The sequence below is a fragment of the Pantherophis guttatus genome, chromosome 2, assembly GCF_059756535.1.
Source record: "Pantherophis guttatus breed Tessera chromosome 2, ASM5975653v1, whole genome shotgun sequence".
Classification (NCBI taxonomy): Eukaryota; Metazoa; Chordata; class Lepidosauria; order Squamata; family Colubridae; genus Pantherophis; species Pantherophis guttatus.
Window position 1 is genome coordinate 256,208,784 of NC_142064.1, and position 20,923 is coordinate 256,229,706.

Consider the following 20,923-nt stretch of genomic DNA (forward strand, 5'->3'; position numbering starts at 1 on the left):
AACCAGGAGCATTTCATCCCTGGAGGCAGCGCATATGAAAGGTGTTCAACTTTCTCTCCTGCCATGCGTAAAGGGTCCAAGACTCACTGCAGTACAAGAGAGTGCTCAGGACGCAGGCTCTATAGACCTGGATCTTTGTATGTGCCGTCAGCTTCTTATTAAGCCATACTCTCTTTGTAAGTCTGGAAAATGTGGTGGCCGCTTTACCAATATGTTTATTCAACTCAGTATCTAAAGAGAGAGTGTCAGAGATAGTTGAGCCGAGGTATACAAAGTCATGGATGACCTTCAGTTCTTGTGCAGAGATTGTAATACAGGGAGGTGAATCCACGTCCTGACCCATGACTTCTGACTTTTTCAGGCTGATTGTTAGTCCAAAGTCTTGGCAGGCTGTTCTGCCCCAGCTACGAACTCCAAAGAACGCAGCACAGACAAAGTCTGTACAAACCTTAGTTTACTAAAATAAAATCAGTTTTCTTTTTTTTTACAAACAAAGGCTGTTAATGAACGTTCTTAACAGCCTGCAAGAATCCGAAGAATAAATAATCTTAATCTTACTATGCTTGGCAGAAAGCCCAGAAGCAATTTGCAGATAACTAAGATAAAGGCACAAAGGAGAGTGAACGAAGATGTTCCCTGCAAATAGCTTCAGTCAGCATTCCTCCTTAAATAGGCTAAGGGAGTGGCCAATTAGCCCCAAGCCTTACTCTCGAGGAGACCTCCTCCTGAGGAGCCACTCCTGCCTTTTGGCAGCTCTGCACGCCCTTGCATCAAGAAGATGCTCCTCCTCTTCGTCCTCTTCACTTAAGGGAGCTTCTGGAGGTTCTGAAGGCCCTGGCTGAATCCCTGCCTCTGGCACCACATCTTCTCCAGCCTCCTCATTGTCCGACTTGAGTGCCAGCTGCACAGGCTGCTGGCGCAGCACCACACCAGCCTCCTCACTGTCCGAATCAGCCACCAGCTGCACAGGCCACATACGGGCCACAACACAGGCCATACTAAAACTATCCATAAATTGTTGAAGGTCTTCAGCTATAACCAGATTTTACTGATATAATTGTTGCTCTAGAGACAACCACTAGGAACTAGGACCATAAAAGGAAATTTGTAAATAAGGGCAGGAGGAGATAGAATTAGAGTAGTGGGATCAAAGGCGGAGATAATGTATTCATTTTAGACACTTTGGATAAGTTGTGACATCATTATTTCTAAGTCAATGAAGAAGAGGTGGGAGGTAAATTTGTAAAGGTACTAGAGAATATAAGGCAAATATATTGATGATTTAGGGTGTGTCCACTGTACCTACGTGTGTGTGGTCCACCCGCTTTGCAAAGTGAAGAATAAAATTACCATTGTTTTCCCTTGGAAGTTTTGCCTGGTGATTGTTTATTTCCAAAGTAGACAACGTATCCCACACACACATACACAGACAGACAGATGGACAAATTCAGGGATCAAGTTCTTAACAGCTCCGTGCCTGAGTTCTGAGGCAGCAGCCTTTTCTGTGAGAGTTCCTAATAACAACAACCTTGTGAGGTCGATCAGGCCAAGAGAATGTGACCGTCGTCCAATCAGTTCTGAGTGGTGACTTGAAGCCGGATCTCAAGCCACTAGACTATTTTTAGGGGAAAGCACTCACTTTCAAACACAAGGACACAAATCCTTTGTGAAAATAATGTACAACGAGCATTCAGTCAAGAGGAAAAGTTGCGTATATCCAAAGGAAATGGCACCAGAATGAGGGCAAATCTTCCTGCCATTTTCAAAAGCAAACATTTGGTGGCACTGTCAAAGACAAATCATTGCCATCCACCATAGTCCATCAAGGGGGTAACAGTTTGGCACTGACAGTTAGCGGTTGTGATGTCACACACAAAGAGTAGCTGATTGGCTGGGAAGAAAAATAAAGCAACTGGGCAGTTAGGCTTTGCAAGGAAAGCAGTTGGGAAGTGTCCAAGGTCTCTCCAATGAAGCCACAAGGAGACTTTTGAAGGATACAAATTAAGGGATTCCCATCATAAGTAAGGTGACCAGATTTTAACATTGGTAAAGAGGGACATTGTGGGCGTGGCTTATTTTGTGGGCGTGGCTAGCTGGTCATGTGACTGGGTGGGCGTGGCTAGCTGGTCATGTGACCGGGTGGCCATGGCTATGTGTATAGGGTAAGGTGAACAGATTTTAACATTGGTAAGAAGGACACCATTGTGGGCGTGACTTATTGTGTGGGCGTGGCTTGGAGGCCATGTGACTGGGTGGGCGTGGCTAGCTGGTCATGTGACCGGGTGGCCATGGCTATGTGTATAGGGACTACTCAGAGGGCTGGAAAGTCATTTCTGACAGGTCCTCACACTTTTGACTGGTCCTCACACTTATGACCATCCTCACATTTATGCCCGTGCAGTATTCTTAACAACCATGTCACTCATTTCACAGCTGCTTCTCTTCACCATGGTGACAAGATAGGGCAAAAACGTAAAATGTGAGGACAGTCGTAAGTTCGAGGACTGGTCAAAAGTGTGAGGACCAGTCAAAAATAACTTTTTCAGCCCTCTGAGTAGTCCATATGCACAAAAGGACTAACCAGAGGGCTGAAAAAATCATTTCTGACAGGTCCTCGCACTTTTGACTGGTCCTCACACTTATGACCATCCTCACATTTATGCCCGTGCAGTATTCTTAACAACCATGTCACTCATTTCACAACTGCTTCTCTTCACCATGGTGACAAGATAGGGCAAAAACGTAAAATGTGAGGACAGTCGTAAGTTCGAGGACTGGTCAAAAGTGTGAGGACCAGTCAAAAATAACTTTTTCAGCCCTCTGAGTAGTCCATATGCACAAAAGGACTAACCAGAGGGCTGAAAAAAGTCATTTCTGACAGGTCCTCTCACTTTTGACTGGTCCTCACACTTATGACCATCCTCACATTTATGCCCGTGCAGCATTCTTAACAACCATGTCACTCATTTCACAACTGCTTCTCTTCACCATGATGACAAGATAGGGCAAAAATGTAAAATGTGAGGACAGTCGTAAGTTTGAGGACTGGACAAAAGTGCGAGGATCAATCAAAAATAACTTTTTCAGCCCTCTGAGTAGTCCATATGCACAAAAGGACTAACCAGAGGGCTGAAAAAAGTGATTTCTGACAGGTCCTCGCACTTTTGACTGGTCCTCACACTTATGACCATCCTCACATTTATGCCCATGCAGCATCCTTAACAACCATGTCACTCATTTCACAACTGCTTCTCTTCACCATGATGATAAGATAGGGCAAAAAACATAAAATGTGAAGACAGTCGTAAGTTCGATGACTGGTCAAAAGTGCGAGGACCAGTCAAAAATAACTTTTTCAGCCCTCTGAGTAGTCCATATGCATAAAAGGATACAGCAATAGAGAGGGATGAAGGAAGGGAAGGGAAATTAGAGTAGGAGTGAGGGTAAGAGGGGGAGGAAGAGAGAAGGAGAAGGAGAAAGGAAGAGGAAGTAGGGAGGAGAAGAAGAGGGGGTGAAGAGAAAGTAAGAAGGAAAGAAAAGAGAGAGGTGGTAGGTTTGAGGAGAAAGATTGCTGTACAATAAAAAAGATGAAAGGGAAGAAAGCCAACCCCAAACAAATATAAAGATATTAAGATAAAGAATGAATGGTTAAACTTTAAAGAATAAAAGAGAACAAATATGAATAAATAGCAGTAATTAGAAACACACATACAAACATACAATGTATTTTCTTTGAACAGAGTATTTGGCCGGTTCACAAATTTAAACAGTGTTTAGTCACTTCAATTAAATTTACAATTTCTATATTTCCTTTTTGCCATATTTATTCCTCATCTATTTTTTTTAAAAAACCAATATTACCCTTCATCCTCATCTCTAATCTTAATCAAATTCAATTTTTCCCTTCTATTCTATATTATACCCCTTTCCATTGTCATCTATTTTTATATCCATCCTCACATTGTTTAATTATGTAATTATGTAATACAGTTGTTTAATACAAATTCAACATTTTAATATATATCAATTAGTTATAAAACTATCTTTTTTGTATATTAATCAATATGAACATGAATATTCCAATTATTTCCATGCAATCCAATTTCTTACAAATCAATTAATTATATTTACCAATAATAATAAACCAAATAATTTCCTCCATATATTCCTCTGAACCACAACGTAAACATTTCTGCTTTCAACACAATATACAATTAATAGTATCTCAATTCAATTATTACAATTCCCTAGTTAAATACAGCTTTTTTTTCTTTTGTGTTTTAAAATCTTGAACTCTCCTCCTAAATTTCCCATTGTTTGCAGTTTTTCACCTACCTTTTTTGGGGAGGAAAAATAAAAATAAAAATAAATCTCTCTCTGCCTCATTTTGTCACGTTCCACCAAAGATCCTGGTTTCGGTTTCGTTTCTGCAGCTTAGCTAGGGGAAAAAAAAACTGCTTCAGGAACTCTTTACACTGATTGCCTGTAGGGCGGCCTTTTGAAGCCCCGGGCAAGAGTTTAAACAGTTTTTTTTTCTTCTAGCCATCAGCTGGGGCTCAAGAGGCAGCGGGACTGAGGAGGCAGAATGAAAAATCGGGACTTTTTTGAAACGCCGCGGGACGCGGACAAATTGCTAAAAAGCGGGACTGTCCCGCCAAAAGCGGGACGTCTGGTCACCTTAATCATAAGTACAAAACTGATCAATTAAAAAAAGAGGGAAGGTGTCTGTGGTATGAAAATGAAGATAGGTGATGGACAGGGGTGGGCTTCAAAAATTTTAGCAAGGGGTTCTCTGCCCAGTTGCTGGGTGGGCGTGGCCATGGTGGGTGTGGCCTAGTTGGCGGGGGGGGCATGTGTTTTTGCCCTCCACGGGCTCTGGAGGTTTCTCTTGCACCTCCAGGATGGCGAAAACGGCCTTCCCAGGCTCCGGAGGCCCTCTAAAATGAGCCATGTGGGGACTCCTGGGAAGGGCGGGGCAGGGGTGGGCAGGGCCAGCCTGGAGTGGGATTTGGGGGTTCTCCAAATTGCACAGAATCTTAGCTAGAGGTTCTCCTGAACCCCTGCGAACCCCCAGCAGCCCACCCCTGCTGATGGAGAACCCGATGGTCCTTTTAAAGTCAGAAAGCCCCTTGAGTCATTTGGAAAGAAAACATGCCCTTTCCCTTCCTGTATGGCAGGGCCACCATGGTGCACCTGGGTTTAGCAGGAGTGAGATATTCATTGAATACTGGCACTCTCAGAGCTTAGATCAGCTTTGCTGTGGAAGTATGTTGAACAGAACTATTCTCCCAGTGCTGTTGACCTGTGTGGTTCACAGTGGAAACACACTGCTGAACTCTTGAACAAATCGGCTTCGTGCTCCTAGAAGCACGAAACCGAAGACATCAGCCTGAAGATGATGAATGAGACTTCGTCAAAATGTTGCCAAGAAACCTCCAATTTTACGCGGGAGAAAACCCGAATAACCAAAGACCTACATACAAACACCCGCAAAAACATCAGAAAACATATGTTTTCTGAGGTTTTCGCAGGTGTTTGTATGTAGGTCTTTGGTTATTCGGGTTTTCTCCCGCGTAAAATTGGAGGTGTCTTGACAACGTTTCGATGAAGTTTCGACTTTGTCGAAACGTTGTCAAGACACCTCCAATTTTACGCGGGAGAAAACCCGAATAACCAAAGACCTATTCCATTTGAACAATGAAGGGATCTAGATTGGGATCAAGGAAGTATAACCCAATTCAAACATTACTGGATTTAAGGATCAGTTACAGCCTGTTTTAGCAGAAAACCATGGTAGAATAATGTTGGTTGACTCTGTTGTAGCTTCAACTGCATCCTCAGCCTTTTAAACCTTTGTCTCTTAGCCTGAGCTACCTTGCAGGCATATTGTTCTGGGGATATTTGTAAATCTCCTCGAATTCCTGCAGAAAATTCAGGATATTTTATAAATTTTGCATCACCATTCATATCAGAGCACAATTCTATGTGGCTCATTATAATAAAGCTGCAAAAACATAACACCACTATATGGAAACTAAAAATCTAGTATCTCAATCATTCTTTTGCGGTGTTTCTCAGTCTTGGCTGCTTGAAGACATGTGGGTTTCAATTCTCAGAATTCTATCACCAGCATGGCTGGTTATGGAATTCTGAGAATTGAAGTCCACTCATCTTCAAATAGCCCAGGTTGAGAAACATTGTTCTAGGATATCCCAACAACCTTTCATAAGGTCTCACTATTCTACCTCAGAACCAGGTCCCGATTGCCTTCCAGATTACTTGAGGGAGGTGTTCCACAAGGTATTGTCTGTCATAGCAAAAGCTATCTTCCAAGGTCCCATTAGATGGCAACATTGCAGGGAAAGGATCTGGAGCAAGCCTACCCTATCCAATATGATGGGACTGACAGATATCTCAAGGATAGGTGGTGTCAACCCTTTGAGGTAGCCTAGACCAGCGTCAGCAACCTGTGGCTCTGGAGCCGCATGTGGCTCTTTCATCCCTCTGCTGCGGCTCCCTGTCGCCAGTCAGCTCCACAATTCAGTTAGGATAGGTAGAGGAAAAAGGATGCCACGCTAGGAGGAGACTCTATGGTAGGGGAACTGGACTTCCGGTCAGCAGAGAAAAAAGGATGCCATGCTAGGAGGAGACACTATGGTGGGCGAACCGGACTTCCTGTTGGCTCCAGAATTGAACGGGGGGCTTCCAGTTAGGGCCTTTGAGGCTCTTTGAGTGTTTAAGGTTGCCGACCCCTGGCCTAGACAAAAAATGAAATTTCTGAGTACTAATCTTTATTGTCAGATTACAGTAGTGTTTCTCAATCTTGGCACCTTGAAGACATGTAGGCTTTAACTTTCAAATTCCCTGGCCAGATATGCTGCGGTTGTTCTTTCTTCTACAGCTCAAGCTATTCCTATTATAGACCATTACAGGCAATTCCACAAATATATAAGCATATAATATTAACACATGCAAATGCAAACATACGTCTCTGGAATTGCACAATCCTGTTGAAATGTGGCTGGAGATTTTGTGATTCAATAAACTAGTCACATGATTTAGACATGACTAGTTTAAAGGGTAAATTAGTCACGTCTAAACTAGGTGACACATAAAACCACTACATGGATTGTTTGGGCAGTCTGTTGTTGTGCATTTATGAGCTCATTGAGGGTTCACTGTATTGTTATGCCTGCCCACTCCACAATTTTTTAAAAAAATTATCTTTATTTTATTTTGTCCAGTACATATTAGATAATATATATGCATGAATTAAATACATAAAATGAATACAATTAAAGGGATCATTAGGACAGAGATGGTAGGCATGCTGGTGCTCTTATCCACGCCCCTTACAGACCTCTTAGGAATGGGGTGAGGTCAACAGTAGAGCCTGGATAGCTCAGCAGACTAATGCATTGTGATTAACTCCAGCTGTCTGCAATTACTGTAAGTTCGAATCTCACCAGGCTCAAGGTTGACTCAGCCTTCCATCCTTTCTAAGGTAGGTAAATTGAGGACCCAGTTTGTGGGGGCAATAAGCTGACTTTGTATAAATATACAAAAGTATGAAGGCTATTGCTTAACGCATTGTAAAATGCCCTGAGTCTCCGGAGAAGGGCGGCATATAAATCAAATTTAAAAAAAAACAACAACAGTAGACAGTTTTAGGTTAAAGTTTTGGGGGTTTTGGGATGAGACCACAGAGTCTGGTAGTGCATTCCAGGCATTAACAACTCTGTTACTGAAGTCATATTTTCTGCAATAGAGTTTGGAGCAGTTCACTTTAAGTTTGTATCTATTGTGTGCTCGTGTATTGTTGTGGTTGAAGCTGAAGTAGTCATTGACAGGCAGGACATTGTAGCAGATAATTTTTTGAGTTGTGCTTACTTCATACCGAAGGCGGCATAGTTCTAAATTTTCTAAACCCAGAATTCTGTGTACATTGTTGAAGAAAATAATGCCCATAACTCAGGAATATCAGCAAGAACATGATCAAAACCTCACCCTTTTTTGGTTGTGTTGCAGGTAAAAAGGGTAGCTCTTCAACAGATAATTCTGCCTCTTCTGAACATTTCAATAGACTCTTTCCATCATGAATGAAGGTTCCTTCTGACTCAGGAAACTTATTATAGTGAACTAGTTTCTTGCATTTTTATATCGCCATCCCCAAAGAAAAGACACAGTTGCCCAGAAAAAGTTTTATTGCAATTACAAACTTTGTGATACATCAAAGAGCCAGCCTGGACAATGGCAGAAAAGATTCTTGACAAAGAACCTCAGTTAACAGTCGAGAATTCACCCAATGAATGTTACAAATGGGACAAAAGTTGTCCACAAAAGATATATATAAGATATATATAAGATTTCAGTAGCTGTTTGGAAGGCTAGAATTATGGGAGTTACACTCCCTAATACATTTGCAGGAACCCACATTTTGCTGGAGAGAATTGTTGAGAACACCTTGGACTGCAAGAATGTTTCAATACTAGAAAGATTATGTTAAGAGTTTGTGGGGGGGGGGCACATCACACAAAGGTAAGCTTCATGGAAGTATTTCCTGATGTTTGGAAAAATGGAAGGCAATCAATAAGAGAAATGGCCAACAGATACAAGTTGGGTAGATACTATCACTGGTGACACCTGATTGAGCATGCAAGGATTCAGAGAAGCAGTTCTGTCAATCTTGGAGAAATCTCCATTGAATCATGAGGAATCTGAACTAACTTAACTAAATGAGATTATGATTGGAGAAGGGACTGGTAGGGTTTTATTATAAGCCACCCTAAATTAATATTATTAAAAATATGACAAAAATTGGGTTCAAGCTACTGAAATCACTGCAATACTAGAACATGGTCGAATTCACGAATCACCTAAGTCATGATGTGGTTTATTTCATTTCGGTTTAGGTAAAATGTATTTCAAATACATATCTTCCCAACTTCAAGAAAAATCAGACGTGGCTTATAGTATTAGGAATCTTCATACAACACTTAAGATTCAAGGATGGAATTCCATCTTGAATACTCAAGGTGCTGAAACTTAAATAGTTGGCAATTCCTAGACCTTTTTCTTTATGCAAACTTTATCACAAATTGTTACATAAGCAAGTTGGTAGTGTAATGCCCACTACTGCTGTGATGCACGGATCTCATGTTGTCACTCATGGGCACATAAAACATTTATGCTCTACCAAAATCCTGAGCAATTCTGTCAAAATATTGTGAGATTTCAACCACCGTTTGCACCACAACCAACCTGTGCGAGACTTCCCCACAAACAACCTGTGTGATTATCATGGACCATAGGGGTGGGAATACTGTGGGAATACAATGGACCTCTGTTGGAAAGACTCATAGTTTGAAATTACAAAAGCTTACTCATATCTGTGGAGATATCTGCATCTCTTACTCTTATGACTGCCCAGAATTAACTAGGTTGCAACCTTTTACACAGTCTAGACGAGCCTTCCCCAAACTGGTGACATATCTACAATTCCTAAAATGTTCGAAAGGTATTAGGCAAAAGGAGGTTAGGGTCTCTTGTATGAATGGTTGAAGTAAGCACTTCTGCAAGAGCGAGGATTACACCATCCCAAGTAGTACATCCCACAGGGCCACCTTCCAAATGTACGAGACCACACCGCTCCCACCATACCCAGCCAGCAGAGCGGCTTGAGAAGGAGCTCCCTTTTTTAAATGAAGTGCTGGGCATTAGGGATGAAGCGTAAGCTCAGTTCCGTCCCAAACCCGGAACCAGGGGTAGATTCTTTCTCCAGAGAAGGATGCGTTCGAGAAAGAGAAAATGGTCGTCTTTGTTTCTACGTTAAAAAATTCCACCTCTTGATAGACGTAATCCAAAAACACACGAATCCGCCGGGGTTTCTTTCCTAAAGTAAGTTTGGTGGGTTGTGGCGCAGTAAAAGCTACGTAATTTCTTTTCCCCCAATATTCTGCAATGGCCCAGATGCCTTCGTTGGTGCTAAAATCGGTCAATCCTTTTCTCTTCACTGACTCCCTAGCCACTCCCACAGCCCATTCTCCATCGTGTTTTATTTCCACCTCCCAACAGTGTCTTCCTGACCTAAACCCATTCTGGCCCAGAACCCACACCCGTGGGTTAAATCTTTTATCGCTATCGGGAAGTGGCTGTTCTTCCTTTCCCCATGTTGCAGTTTTCCGATCCCTGGAGATGACAAGGCGGCGATGAGCAGTGTCTGGGTCAAAGGTCACAGAGGCTACAAGAGAAAAGCAAAACAGCTAACTTATTTGCGGTCCTTCGGTACTATTTTCCTTTCAAAATCTGCATGATACAATCTCAGTTCTTCAGGTCTCTGTTCAGCAGATTCTGGAGCAGTGGTTCCCAACCATTTTTTGGCCATGCCCTACCTGTTGTATATGGAAGTAGGAGTGGGTCTTACATCAGCCTTCACTCATTGTGAGGAGTGTTGAATATGCAAGTAGGACTGAGTCTTACATCAGCCTTCACTCATTGGTTCATTTTCCACGGTGGGAAAATGAACAAGTGTCAGTGGCTGACAGGCTGAGCAGCTCCCTGTAAAAGGAGCCTCGGGCAATCCTCAGTTTGTAGTTATTTTTGTTGTTCTTGTTGCCTGAAATAAACGGTTGTTTTACTTCACTACGATCGTCCTGCCTCTCTTTTTGTGTCCGGACGTAACACCGCCTAAGCATCTTTAAATCCTGATGCCTCCCCCCCCGCCCCCCGGTGACATATAATTCTTACTGTTCAAAAAGTGAACTCCTAGTCATGCCTAAAAGGCCATTAACTTGATTTAAACAAGGTTCCAATTGCCCCCATTAAAAATAAATTGCCCCCCTGTGAGGCATGGGACACACGTTGGGAACCATTACTGTGGAGGCTGCAGACGACATTCTGGTGGGCTCTCCAACTGCTCAAAAAATTATTTCCAGAGCTGTTGAGCCAGTTAATTTTTGGGGGGGAGGAAGGTGCATCATGTGTAGTTGACATAAATTATATAAATTGCCACAAATGATGCAATTCCATGCAGATAAATGTAATTTCAATTATAATGGACATTGGACATTCCTGGACACGCCTTCCCCTACATGTTCAAGTTTTGTTGCATTATTTAAATTTAAATAATGCAAGATTTTATTGGATTCTAAGAGAAAAGCTACAAATAGTGTTCATAAAAATAAATCTAAGGTTTAAAAGTATTTGATGAAAATGATGTATATTTTTATTCCTTAAGCGGGTTTATTAAAAAGCAAAACAGTCTCAATGTGTGTTTGTCAGAAAATATTAGGAATGTTGTTAGGAATTTTAAGCAAGCAAAAAAAATTGTTAAAATTCTAAAGTTGTTTTATTAGATGTATAGATTCAATTATGATCTAGGTATTAAGAAGGTTTATTTCTTTTCCAGGCCTAATAATCTCAATGAAATCATTGTATTTATGGGGCCAAGGTCATTTCACAAATCCATTTATCATTCTTGGGATCATGATATCTCAGAGTTCACAGAACCTCCGCATGATGTCCTAATGTGAATGTTTGGATTTGCGTGTGTTGTGTAAACTTAAAAATTAGGGTAGCTTGAGTAAAATAATGTGTCATGTGTCATGTGACTACAGCTTTTTACTACGGTATTGTAAAGTGTAAGTTGCTGTGGCTGTCTTTCCCAAGACATTCATAGAGAACTGGATCAGCCTTTTATTCTATATCAGGGGTATCAAACTCATTTTCACTGAGGGCCGCATCGGGGTTGTGTTTGACCTTGGGGAAATCCAATTTTTTTTTACTGCCGGTTCTGTGGGCATGGCTTGGTGGGCATGGTGTAGTGTGTCTTGGTGGGCATGGCTTGGTAGACGTGGCAGGGGAAGGATACTGCAAAATCTCCATTCCCACCACACTCCAGGGAAAGGATACTGCAAAATCCCTATTCCCTCCCCACTCCTGGGGAAAGGATATTGCAAAATCTCCATTCACACCCCGCTCTGGGGCCAGCCAGAGGTGGTATTTGCCGGTTCTCCAAACTGCTCAAAATTTCCACTCTCCAGAACCTGTCAGAACCTGCTGGATTTCACCCCTGGGTGGTTGTGACAAGGGTGGGCATGGCCAGCTTGACAGGAGGGGGGGCTGTGTGGCCCAAGCACTCTGCCACTGAAAATGGGCTCCCGAGCTCCATTTTCGACTGTGACGGCCTCCTGCAACCTTCTACCAGAGAAAACGGAGCTCGTGAGGGCTTCACTCAGCCCTCCCAAGCTCCATTTTCATTGGCAGAGGCACCGCAGTCCAGTCCTTTGTTGTTTCCAGGGCAACCCCGCAGGTCAGATGCAAGCACCCTGCAGGCTGGATCCGGCCCCCGGTCCTTGAGTTTGACACCCCTGTTCTATATTAAGAATAACTCAGATTGATTTGTTTTGGTTATCGGTATTGTAAATCCTGATTTCAGAAAATTAAACAACAAAACCCCGAAAATAAATAATTTAAAATTACCTATTAAGCTGCCTGGGATCCATCCGCATGAATTGGTTGAAGTCGATGGGTAGAAAACACTTTGTGTCTGTAATACTTTTTAAAAAAGCTTAGGTTATACGATAGGAAATTATATACACACACACACACAAAATCATTATTTCAGTTTAGAAGTAGAGCATAAATCATTCAATTTGCATATAAAACAAAAATACAAAATAGAACTTTGGTTTGCAAGATTACAAGAAATGCCCAATCATAAAAAAGGACTTTATAAATCTGAAATTGATGCCAATAAAGGTAATCGAAACAGTAAAAAAAAAAAAATTGCAACCCAGACCTGGTAGCTATTAAACAGAGGGGAATATGTAGTAAGAAATGGTCAGATAAAGAAATCTAAATCCCAGGCATAAATGCAATTTGAGAAAACATCTTCCTATTTCTTATGAAAACAAAGGGAGGAAAGGGAGAAAGTGCGTTCAGTTTTGCAAGATTCTGTTGCTGTAACCATATAATAAAAGTAATATTAGCATTCAAAACTTCGATGTTGTATTCTGCTCTACCTTAAAAGGGTTAATGATTGGTTTCCCCCAAACCTTCAGGGAAATACAATCTTCCTGGCTAAGGATATGGTTTGAGCCTAACAGTTGTCCAGGCAATATGAGTGTACTGTAACTTTAATCTGTAAATGTATTATGTGACTTTAATGCTGAGTCATGCTGTAATTAGGTAATGACTGGTTGTGAGAGTATTTAAGCAAGGTATTGTAACGTATTCAGTTTGATGATGAAGCTGCTATGATAAGCTACCATTGAGAGGAGTTGTTATCTGCTAATCATCGTTTGATGGATCTGCTACCATCGTGGTTTGTGAACCAGAGTGAGTTTGTTATTCTAACCAACTACTGTTTGTTGGGTAAGAAGATTCTGTAACTACTGGACTGATTTAACTGGCAAAGACTTGGAATTCGTTTAAAGACTATGAGACTGTTTTTCTACTATAAAGTAAGCTTTTAATAAACCAGTTTGCATATCTCTTATTCATTGCTCTCAGCAACATTTCCTTGTGCATTTTCTCTGCTGGTTGGTAACACAACACCAATATCCTTAACATTGGTTATGGGCCCAGAGCCAACCAGAACTAACTAGAATTGTTAAAAGCCAAACTGAGAGTTAATATGAATAGAACAAACTGTGGTTGTGATATACAATCCAAGTGAAGATGGCACTAGAACAAGCAGCAAATTGTTCCATGATAACCCGGCTGGATGGAACAAACTATGTATCCTGGTCTGCAAAATGTAGTCTACTCTTGCACTGGCTATAGGAACCTTTAAAAGGGAAGATATTAAGAGGGAAAGTGGTAGCTACCCTAGTGGGAATCAGCCAGGGGTATCAGAATGGAATGGGGGGTTGGGGGCGGAGATTATTCACAAAGCAGCATTGTGCCATTACATTATAAATGCTGTCCACTTTGTACAGAAAATGTGTCATCAGAGCGTGTGTAAAAGGGGAGGAGCTCAAGGCACAGTTATACAACAGTGGTTTTGTTGAAAACAGGAAGATCATGTGAGGGAAATGCCACTGGTGGAATCAGCTTAACATCCAGAAATGCAACCAACGAAGCATTTCCTGACATGAATCATTGATGGTCAAAGCGTCATCTGTGGTCTTTTGAGGAACTGAAGGAGTAAGGCTGTGATGGCGAACCTATGGCAAGCTTGCCACAGCTGGCACGCAGGGCTCTCTCTGCGGGCACACGAGCCGTCGCCCAGCTCATCTTCACCGCGCATGTGCACACATGCCTAACGCTGATTTTTGGGATCTGTGGGGACGGGGCGCATGTGTGAGATGCGTGTGCATGCACCGGAGGGTCATGCATGCATGGGGGGCAGGAGTCATGCATGCATGCACAGGGGGAGGGATGGAGCACAGGGGGTACGGTGTGCCCCCCCCCGCAGCCCATTTTTTGGCCCAGAAAGCTGCAGGGAGGCCTGCTAGGCCAAAAACAGGGGCAGGGGATCACACACGCATTCACGGGGTGTGTGGGAGAATGTGGAGCGTGTGGGGGGGGTTGTGCGCACATGCTCAGGGGTGCACGTTGCATTACAGGTGCTGGCACGCATGTGCGCACGCTTTCGGCACACGACAAGAAAAAGGTTAGACATCACTGACTAAGGGATTGGATTGGGAACAGTCTTGGAGCTAATGAGGGCTACATGAGGTTTCCCCAGATTTTATTCCCAAAATGCCAACTCTGGGAAGTGGATTTGGTGGAAAGAGTGGGGCTGGGCTCTAGGGCTTAGTCGAGATTTGAACTTTTATCTCCCCATCTCTATTAACTCATTACTCACTCTGTAACCCATCTCTGTGACCCCTCCTGACCTCAGATACTTACCTATCAGAAGAACAATTAGGGCCACATTCACAGCAATGCTTCCTCCCAGTATGACCCAGAGTGTGATTTTGCAGCATTTCGAAGGATCTGTGGAATTAACCTTTCATTATGGACCTTCCACCAAAGATTTGCAAAGTTACAAAAAGTAAAAACAGTCATAAAATCTCCCAGTCACCAGGTTCTCACTGTGTTCTAACCCGTGGTATGCTTAAACATGATTTGTTAAATAAAAACTATGATCGGTTGGGATTATAAAAGCCACGGTGGCACAGTGGTTAGGGCGCAGTACTGTAGGCTACTTCTGCTGATCACCAGCTGCCAGCAGTTTGGCAGATCGAATCTCACCAGGCTCAAAGTTGATTCAGCCTTCCATCCTTCCGAGGTGGGTAAAATGAGGACCCAGACTGTTGGGGGCAAATATGCTGACTCTGTAAACCACTTAGAGAGGGCTGTAAAAACACTGTGAAGCGGTATATAAGTCTAAGTGCTATTTCTATTACCTATCACAACAGGCTATAAACTATGGTTTGTATGCCCCAACAGCTGGCCTCACCCAATATGCTATGCAAAAGCCAAGGAGCAATGGCTTATCCCTAATCCCTTTGCAGTCTATTAAAATACGTTAAGGTTGTGCACACCAAGAGTTAGGAGATATCTGGCGATTGTGGCTATATTGGGGAAAAGATAGTCTCTAATCGAGCAATGTTGGCAGTTGGCACTTATCTTCACAGTTCCTGCCTGCCAGCCACATCTATCCATTGTACCACTTGGGTGCACACGGACACTGCTGTAGCTGACCCCAATTGTTTTGTTAAAGACTGAAGGCCTGAAGCTCATGAGCTTCACTATATATTTCTATCCCTGTGACAAGCCCAAAACATTATGTTGTGGCTTTGCTACTATGTGAAAATACAAATGCTTATTTAAGAATTAATATAACAATTCAAGATGTTGCTGTTTAGGAGGGGCGGGGGAAACATCTGTAGTTGTTCAATTTGTTATTCATTCCTACTCCTACTCCTACTCCTACTCCTACCCCACCCTACCCTACTCTACTCTACTCTTACTTACTGGCCATCTGTTTTTCTTTCTAAATGTTATTAAAAGTTTTACCAACAACATAAAAACCAACACAAGCTCTAATAAAGACTAAGGAAGCGTTTTCAACCATGGAATTGTTTCTGATGGATGAGAAGCCAAAAGAAAACTATGAAGTACCTTGACTTACAACAGTTTGTTTAGCGACTGAAGTTAAAGTTGCTCTGAAAAAAAGTGACTAATGACTAAGCATTCAGATGCTTGGCCACTGAAATTTTGGACTCAATTGTGGTCATAAATCAAGGACTACCCGTAGTAGAAATGCTTTTTAACAGAGGGCAATTGTCTCCAACAATAAAATAAAATGGCTTAACAACAATCTATCTCTCCCTCCCTCCCTCCCTCCCTCCCTCCCTCCCTCCCTCTCTCTCTCTCTCTCTCTCTCTCTCTCTTATATATATATATATATATATATATATATATATATATATATATATATATATATATATATATATAAAATCTCAAGGGAATGAAGAATTTCTATACATATATAGAACACACATATGTGTATAAGTGTGTGTGTGTATATATATATATGTAGATATGTATGTATCCATAGGTGTATATATATATATATATATATATATATATATATACATGTGTGTGTGTGTGTGTGTGTGTTTGTGTGTGTGTATGCGCAGAGGGTATTTGATGATGTCCGGGCAGGTGGGTGGAGCCTCCTGCTGCTGTTACTACTGGTTCGCAAGAACCGGTACGACCCAGTAGCAACCCACCACTGTATTATATGTATATGTATGTGTATGTGTATGTGTATGTGCATGTGTATATGCATATGTATATATATATATATATATCTGTGTGTGTACATGTGTATGTATAAATATGTATGTATATATGAATATATATATATATATATATATATATATATATATATATATATATATATGTAAATATAATATGTGTATGTATATGTATATGTATATGTATATGTATATGTATATGTATATGTATATGTATATGTATATGTATATGTATAAATAAAAGAAATTATTCATCCCCTTGAGAATTAGCTTTAAAAAGCAGAAGCTTCTCCAATAAAGGAAGGAAACTTTGCGAGAACCGAAATTGATTAGTCAACGAAGAAACAGTTCTGACAAAATCATTTCAAGTCTGACAGACTTTCAAGTTTCTCTTAACATTGCATAACTGGGTACATTTCTTCCTGGAAAGTTAGGCAAGAAGAAGATGCAGCTATGAAAAGACCACTTTTCTCAATCCTTTGGCATAGCTGTGGGTGTCTATTTTGGTGAGAGCACTGTGTCATTTCACCACAAACTCTGCTAATACAAGAGGGACAGAACTTGTGCTCCAACAGCCCGAGATTCTTTCATCAGATGACTCCTCTTGCCTGGCCACTCCTTTGCCTCCATCCAATTCTTCCTTGCCGGCATGATTCATACCATACCCTTTCTGGTTTACTGCTGCTACCTCTGGCCTACTTATTCAGAACAGAACAGAAAACAGCTGGAAGGGACCTTGGAGGCTTTCTAGTCCAACCCCCTGCTCAAGCAGGAGTCCCTATATCTTATTCCAGATAAGTGGCTGTCCAGTCTCTTCTCAAAAATCTCCAGTGTTGAAGCACCCACAACTTCTGGAGGCAAGTCATTCGACTGATTAACAGTTCTCACTCTTAGGAAATTTCTCCTTAGTTCTAGATTACTTCTCTCCTTGATTAGTTTCCATTCATTGTTTCCTGTCTTGCTTTTATTTTATTCACCTTTATTTATTCATTTTATTTACTTTATTTTTATTTTATTCACCAATTTTAAAGTTTGCAGTTTTTTTTTTAAAAAAGTTTCCCACTGTTTCCACCCCTTGCTCCAATAAACTGCCATAGTGTTCTCTCTTATGAGCAGAAGTTTTACTACCGGTTCTGTGGATGCGGCTTGGTGGGTGTGGCTTGGTGGGCGTGGCAGGGGAAGGATACTGTAAAATCTCCATTCCTTCCCGAACAGCTGGGACTCGGGAGGCAGAGAATAGATGGGGGCAGGGCCAGTCAGAAATGTTATTTACCAGTTCTCCGAACTACTCAAAATTTCTGCTATCAGTTCTCCAGAACTGGTCAGAACTTGCTTAATACCACCTCTGATAGATAGATAGATAGATAGATAGATAGATAGATAGATAGATAGATAGATAGATAGAGATATGTAGATATATAGATATATACAAACAAACACACACATGTATGTATGTGTGTATATAAATTCCCCCGCCCATTTTGGGGAGGCAGCTTAAATGGAGCCATAGAAAAACATGCTATAGCAGTGTTTCTCAACCATGGCAACTTTAAGGTGGTAACTTCTGGGAATGGAAGTCTACACATATTAAAGTTGCCAACATTGTGAAACACAGTAATGTAACAGTAAACTATAAGTCATAGTTTACAAACCACAACAGCTACTTTCCCAGAATATTCGTAGTGAAAAACAAACAAACAAGCCAAATACTATATAGTTTGTTCTGGTTTAACACACAACGTATGAACCCTATAAATAGAAGGGTGATTATTCTGGGTACAGAATAATTAAAGGACTGTACTTGCATTCTGTACTTCTGTACAGATAGTGCTTGGTTTAGTAACAGCTCATTTAGTGACCATTCAAAGATCCATGGTTGCGCAGTGGTTAGAATAGAATAGAATAACAGAGTTGGAAGGGAACTTGGAGGTCTTCTAGTCCAACCCCCTGCTTAGGCAGGAAACCCTACACCACTTCAGGCAAATGGTTGTCCAATCTCTTCTTAAAAACTTCCAGTTTTGGAGCATTTACAACTTCTGGAGGCTAGTTGTTCTACTGATTAATTGTTCTAACTGTCAGGAAATTTCTTCTTAGTTCTAGGTTGCTTCTCTCCTTGATTAGTTTCCACCCATTGCTTCTTGTCCTGCCCTCAGGTGCTTTGGAGAATAGCTTAACTCTCTTTTCTTTGTGGCAGCCCCTGAGATATTGGAACACTACTATCGTGTCTCCCTTAGTCCTTCTCTTCATTAAACTAGACATACCCAGTTCCAGCAACCGTTCTTCATATGTTTTATCCTCTGGTCAAATGGCAAAAATTTCAGCATATTTGAAGGATTATACTCAAGAAAGATATATGTTGGAATGGAGCAGAGGGATTGATTATATTCAAAATAAGTATCAGACTAGAAAATATCAAATAGCTTATGAGTGAATGTTAAATCTTAAAGTTATGTTACTTATGGTGGAGTTAAGGGTTAAGGGGGGGTTGGTTAGTTTAATTGTTAATTGAAATACCTTGTATTTTGCTCTGGGAAGTGGGGGGGGAGAGGGGGGGTTGATTGGGGGTGGGTGGGTGGGAAAAGGGGTTGGGGAAAATTGTTGTTTTTCTTTAAAACTTTTCAAAAAAAAAACAAAAAAAACCTCTGGGGTCCATTTCAACTCTGTTATTCTGTTAACAACAGAAATGTTGGGCTCAATTGTGTTTTTAAGTTGAAGACTACCTGTACTCAGCACATTAAGAAATCATGTGGCTTCTTGTTGGCAGTCAAGGTAATTTGTAAACTATGGTTTGTAGGTTTAGCTTGTAAGACGAAGATGTATTGCAAACTATTTTTTTTTTTTTGTCAGAAGGTAACATGTGGGAAACCCTAAACTTAATCTAGCATAGAAAGAGGTAACTGACTTTAAAAATGACTGCCTCTCCTTTCACCAAAAATAACTTTGGTTAGAATGATTTTTGGCAATTCTGCAAGTTCTGGAAAGATTTGAAATGCCAATAATTGTAGATCTACTTGAAAAGGTGAATGATAGTCTATCAATGAACTGAATACATCAGGCTAAGCACATCTTCATACAAAACACACAACCATGTTTTAAATTTCTGAATTCTACAGATTTTTTTAAGAAGACTAAGAGCAGTTTAATCATTCCCTAGCCATTAACCTGGATTCAGATGACATATCAGACTATGGCTAAGATAAACATGAACAAACCACAATTATGGATTGTGATCAGGGCTTCACACTCCAATGATAGTCTAAGGTAAGCTTCAAACTCACCAATCTGCTTCATACATTGCTAGCATAATTTAGTGCTGCTTGCAGAATTAGCATAAGATGAGCTTCATGGGCGAGACAGTCATCAACCTACATCTTTCATAATTTTATTCAAACTCTAATCTACCCTGCCCACATTCCAGAGTCCTACTGTAATCACAACATACCCAGAAGGAAACTAAATAAATTGAAAAGGCTTCTGTAACTCTTCATCCCAAGTGGTCTCCCTTTATTAAGATCTATACAATGATATCTATATCATTAAATAGCCAGCTAAAGCCAACAGAAACTTCAATCATTACCTTCCATCTTCTTGGGAATAGTGTCTGTGTAGACATGCCTTGTAGGGTCTATTACCATGTAACCTTCTGCATCTTCCATAATCTAAGCAATCCACAGGAAGCAAGTCATACAAATGAGTTAATTCCTGAACATTAAACCTAAATACTAGTTGTCAGTTCCTCTTCAGTGGAACTGCCCCCAAATGAGTGGGTGCTTCTCCTTCCCTCCCGAATCCAAATGGTTTCAGTGCCATCTGGCAAAGAATTTTAAATTGGTCCTACCTTCTTCTTAACTGGCGAATGCCTCTCACGATAAACCACAAACCCAGCACATGTGTCGAGAAAGAGGAAGTGAAGTCTCCAAGTCTACACAGACTGGGAAAACGCCTTTAAATTCAAAGGAAAGCAATTCAACAGCAATCATCTGCTAGGATTGAGCCAAAACATGGGAGGAGGAGGAGGAGGAGATTCCTAACAGCATCTGCAAAGAGGCCACCAAAACAATTCTACAGTTTAAAAAAAAAAGTGTAGAGTTTCACCAAACAGCTGCACAAAGAAAGATAGGAAGGGAGAGAGAAAAAAGTCCATCCTACAAGTACATAGAAAAAAAAGTAAAAGGGATTTTCAAATGAAAATGGACTTGTTTTGCTAC

At 41.1% G+C, this 20,923-nt stretch overlaps 1 protein-coding gene and 1 long non-coding RNA gene across 3 annotated transcripts; one reads left to right on the forward strand and one right to left on the reverse strand.

The window, feature by feature from the left end:
- The first annotated feature begins 1,910 nt into the window (after nt 1-1,910).
- LOC117667918 (uncharacterized) lies at nt 1,911-10,639 on the forward strand. The gene is made up of 2 exons (XR_004592172.3): nt 1,911-2,026; nt 8,029-10,639. It is a non-coding gene; the product is annotated as an uncharacterized LOC117667918 (long non-coding RNA).
- Nucleotides 8,187-20,723, reverse strand: LOC117667916 (butyrophilin subfamily 1 member A1-like). 2 transcript variants are annotated; one of them, XM_034421533.3, is made up of 5 exons: nt 20,554-20,723; nt 20,293-20,374; nt 14,857-14,943; nt 12,481-12,555; nt 8,187-10,240 (listed from the first exon to the last, which is right to left on the reverse strand). In XM_034421533.3, the coding sequence occupies exons 2-5, from the start codon at nt 20,369-20,371 to the stop codon at nt 9,717-9,719; spliced, it is 765 nt and encodes a 254-aa protein (XP_034277424.2). In that variant the 5' UTR covers nt 20,372-20,374; nt 20,554-20,723; the 3' UTR covers nt 8,187-9,716. The 2 variants fall into 2 exon arrangements, with proteins under 2 accessions (XP_034277424.2, XP_034277423.2); XM_034421532.3 differs by lacking the exon at nt 20,554-20,723 and having other exon boundaries at nt 20,293-20,510.
- Nucleotides 20,724-20,923: the final 200 nt, after the last annotated feature.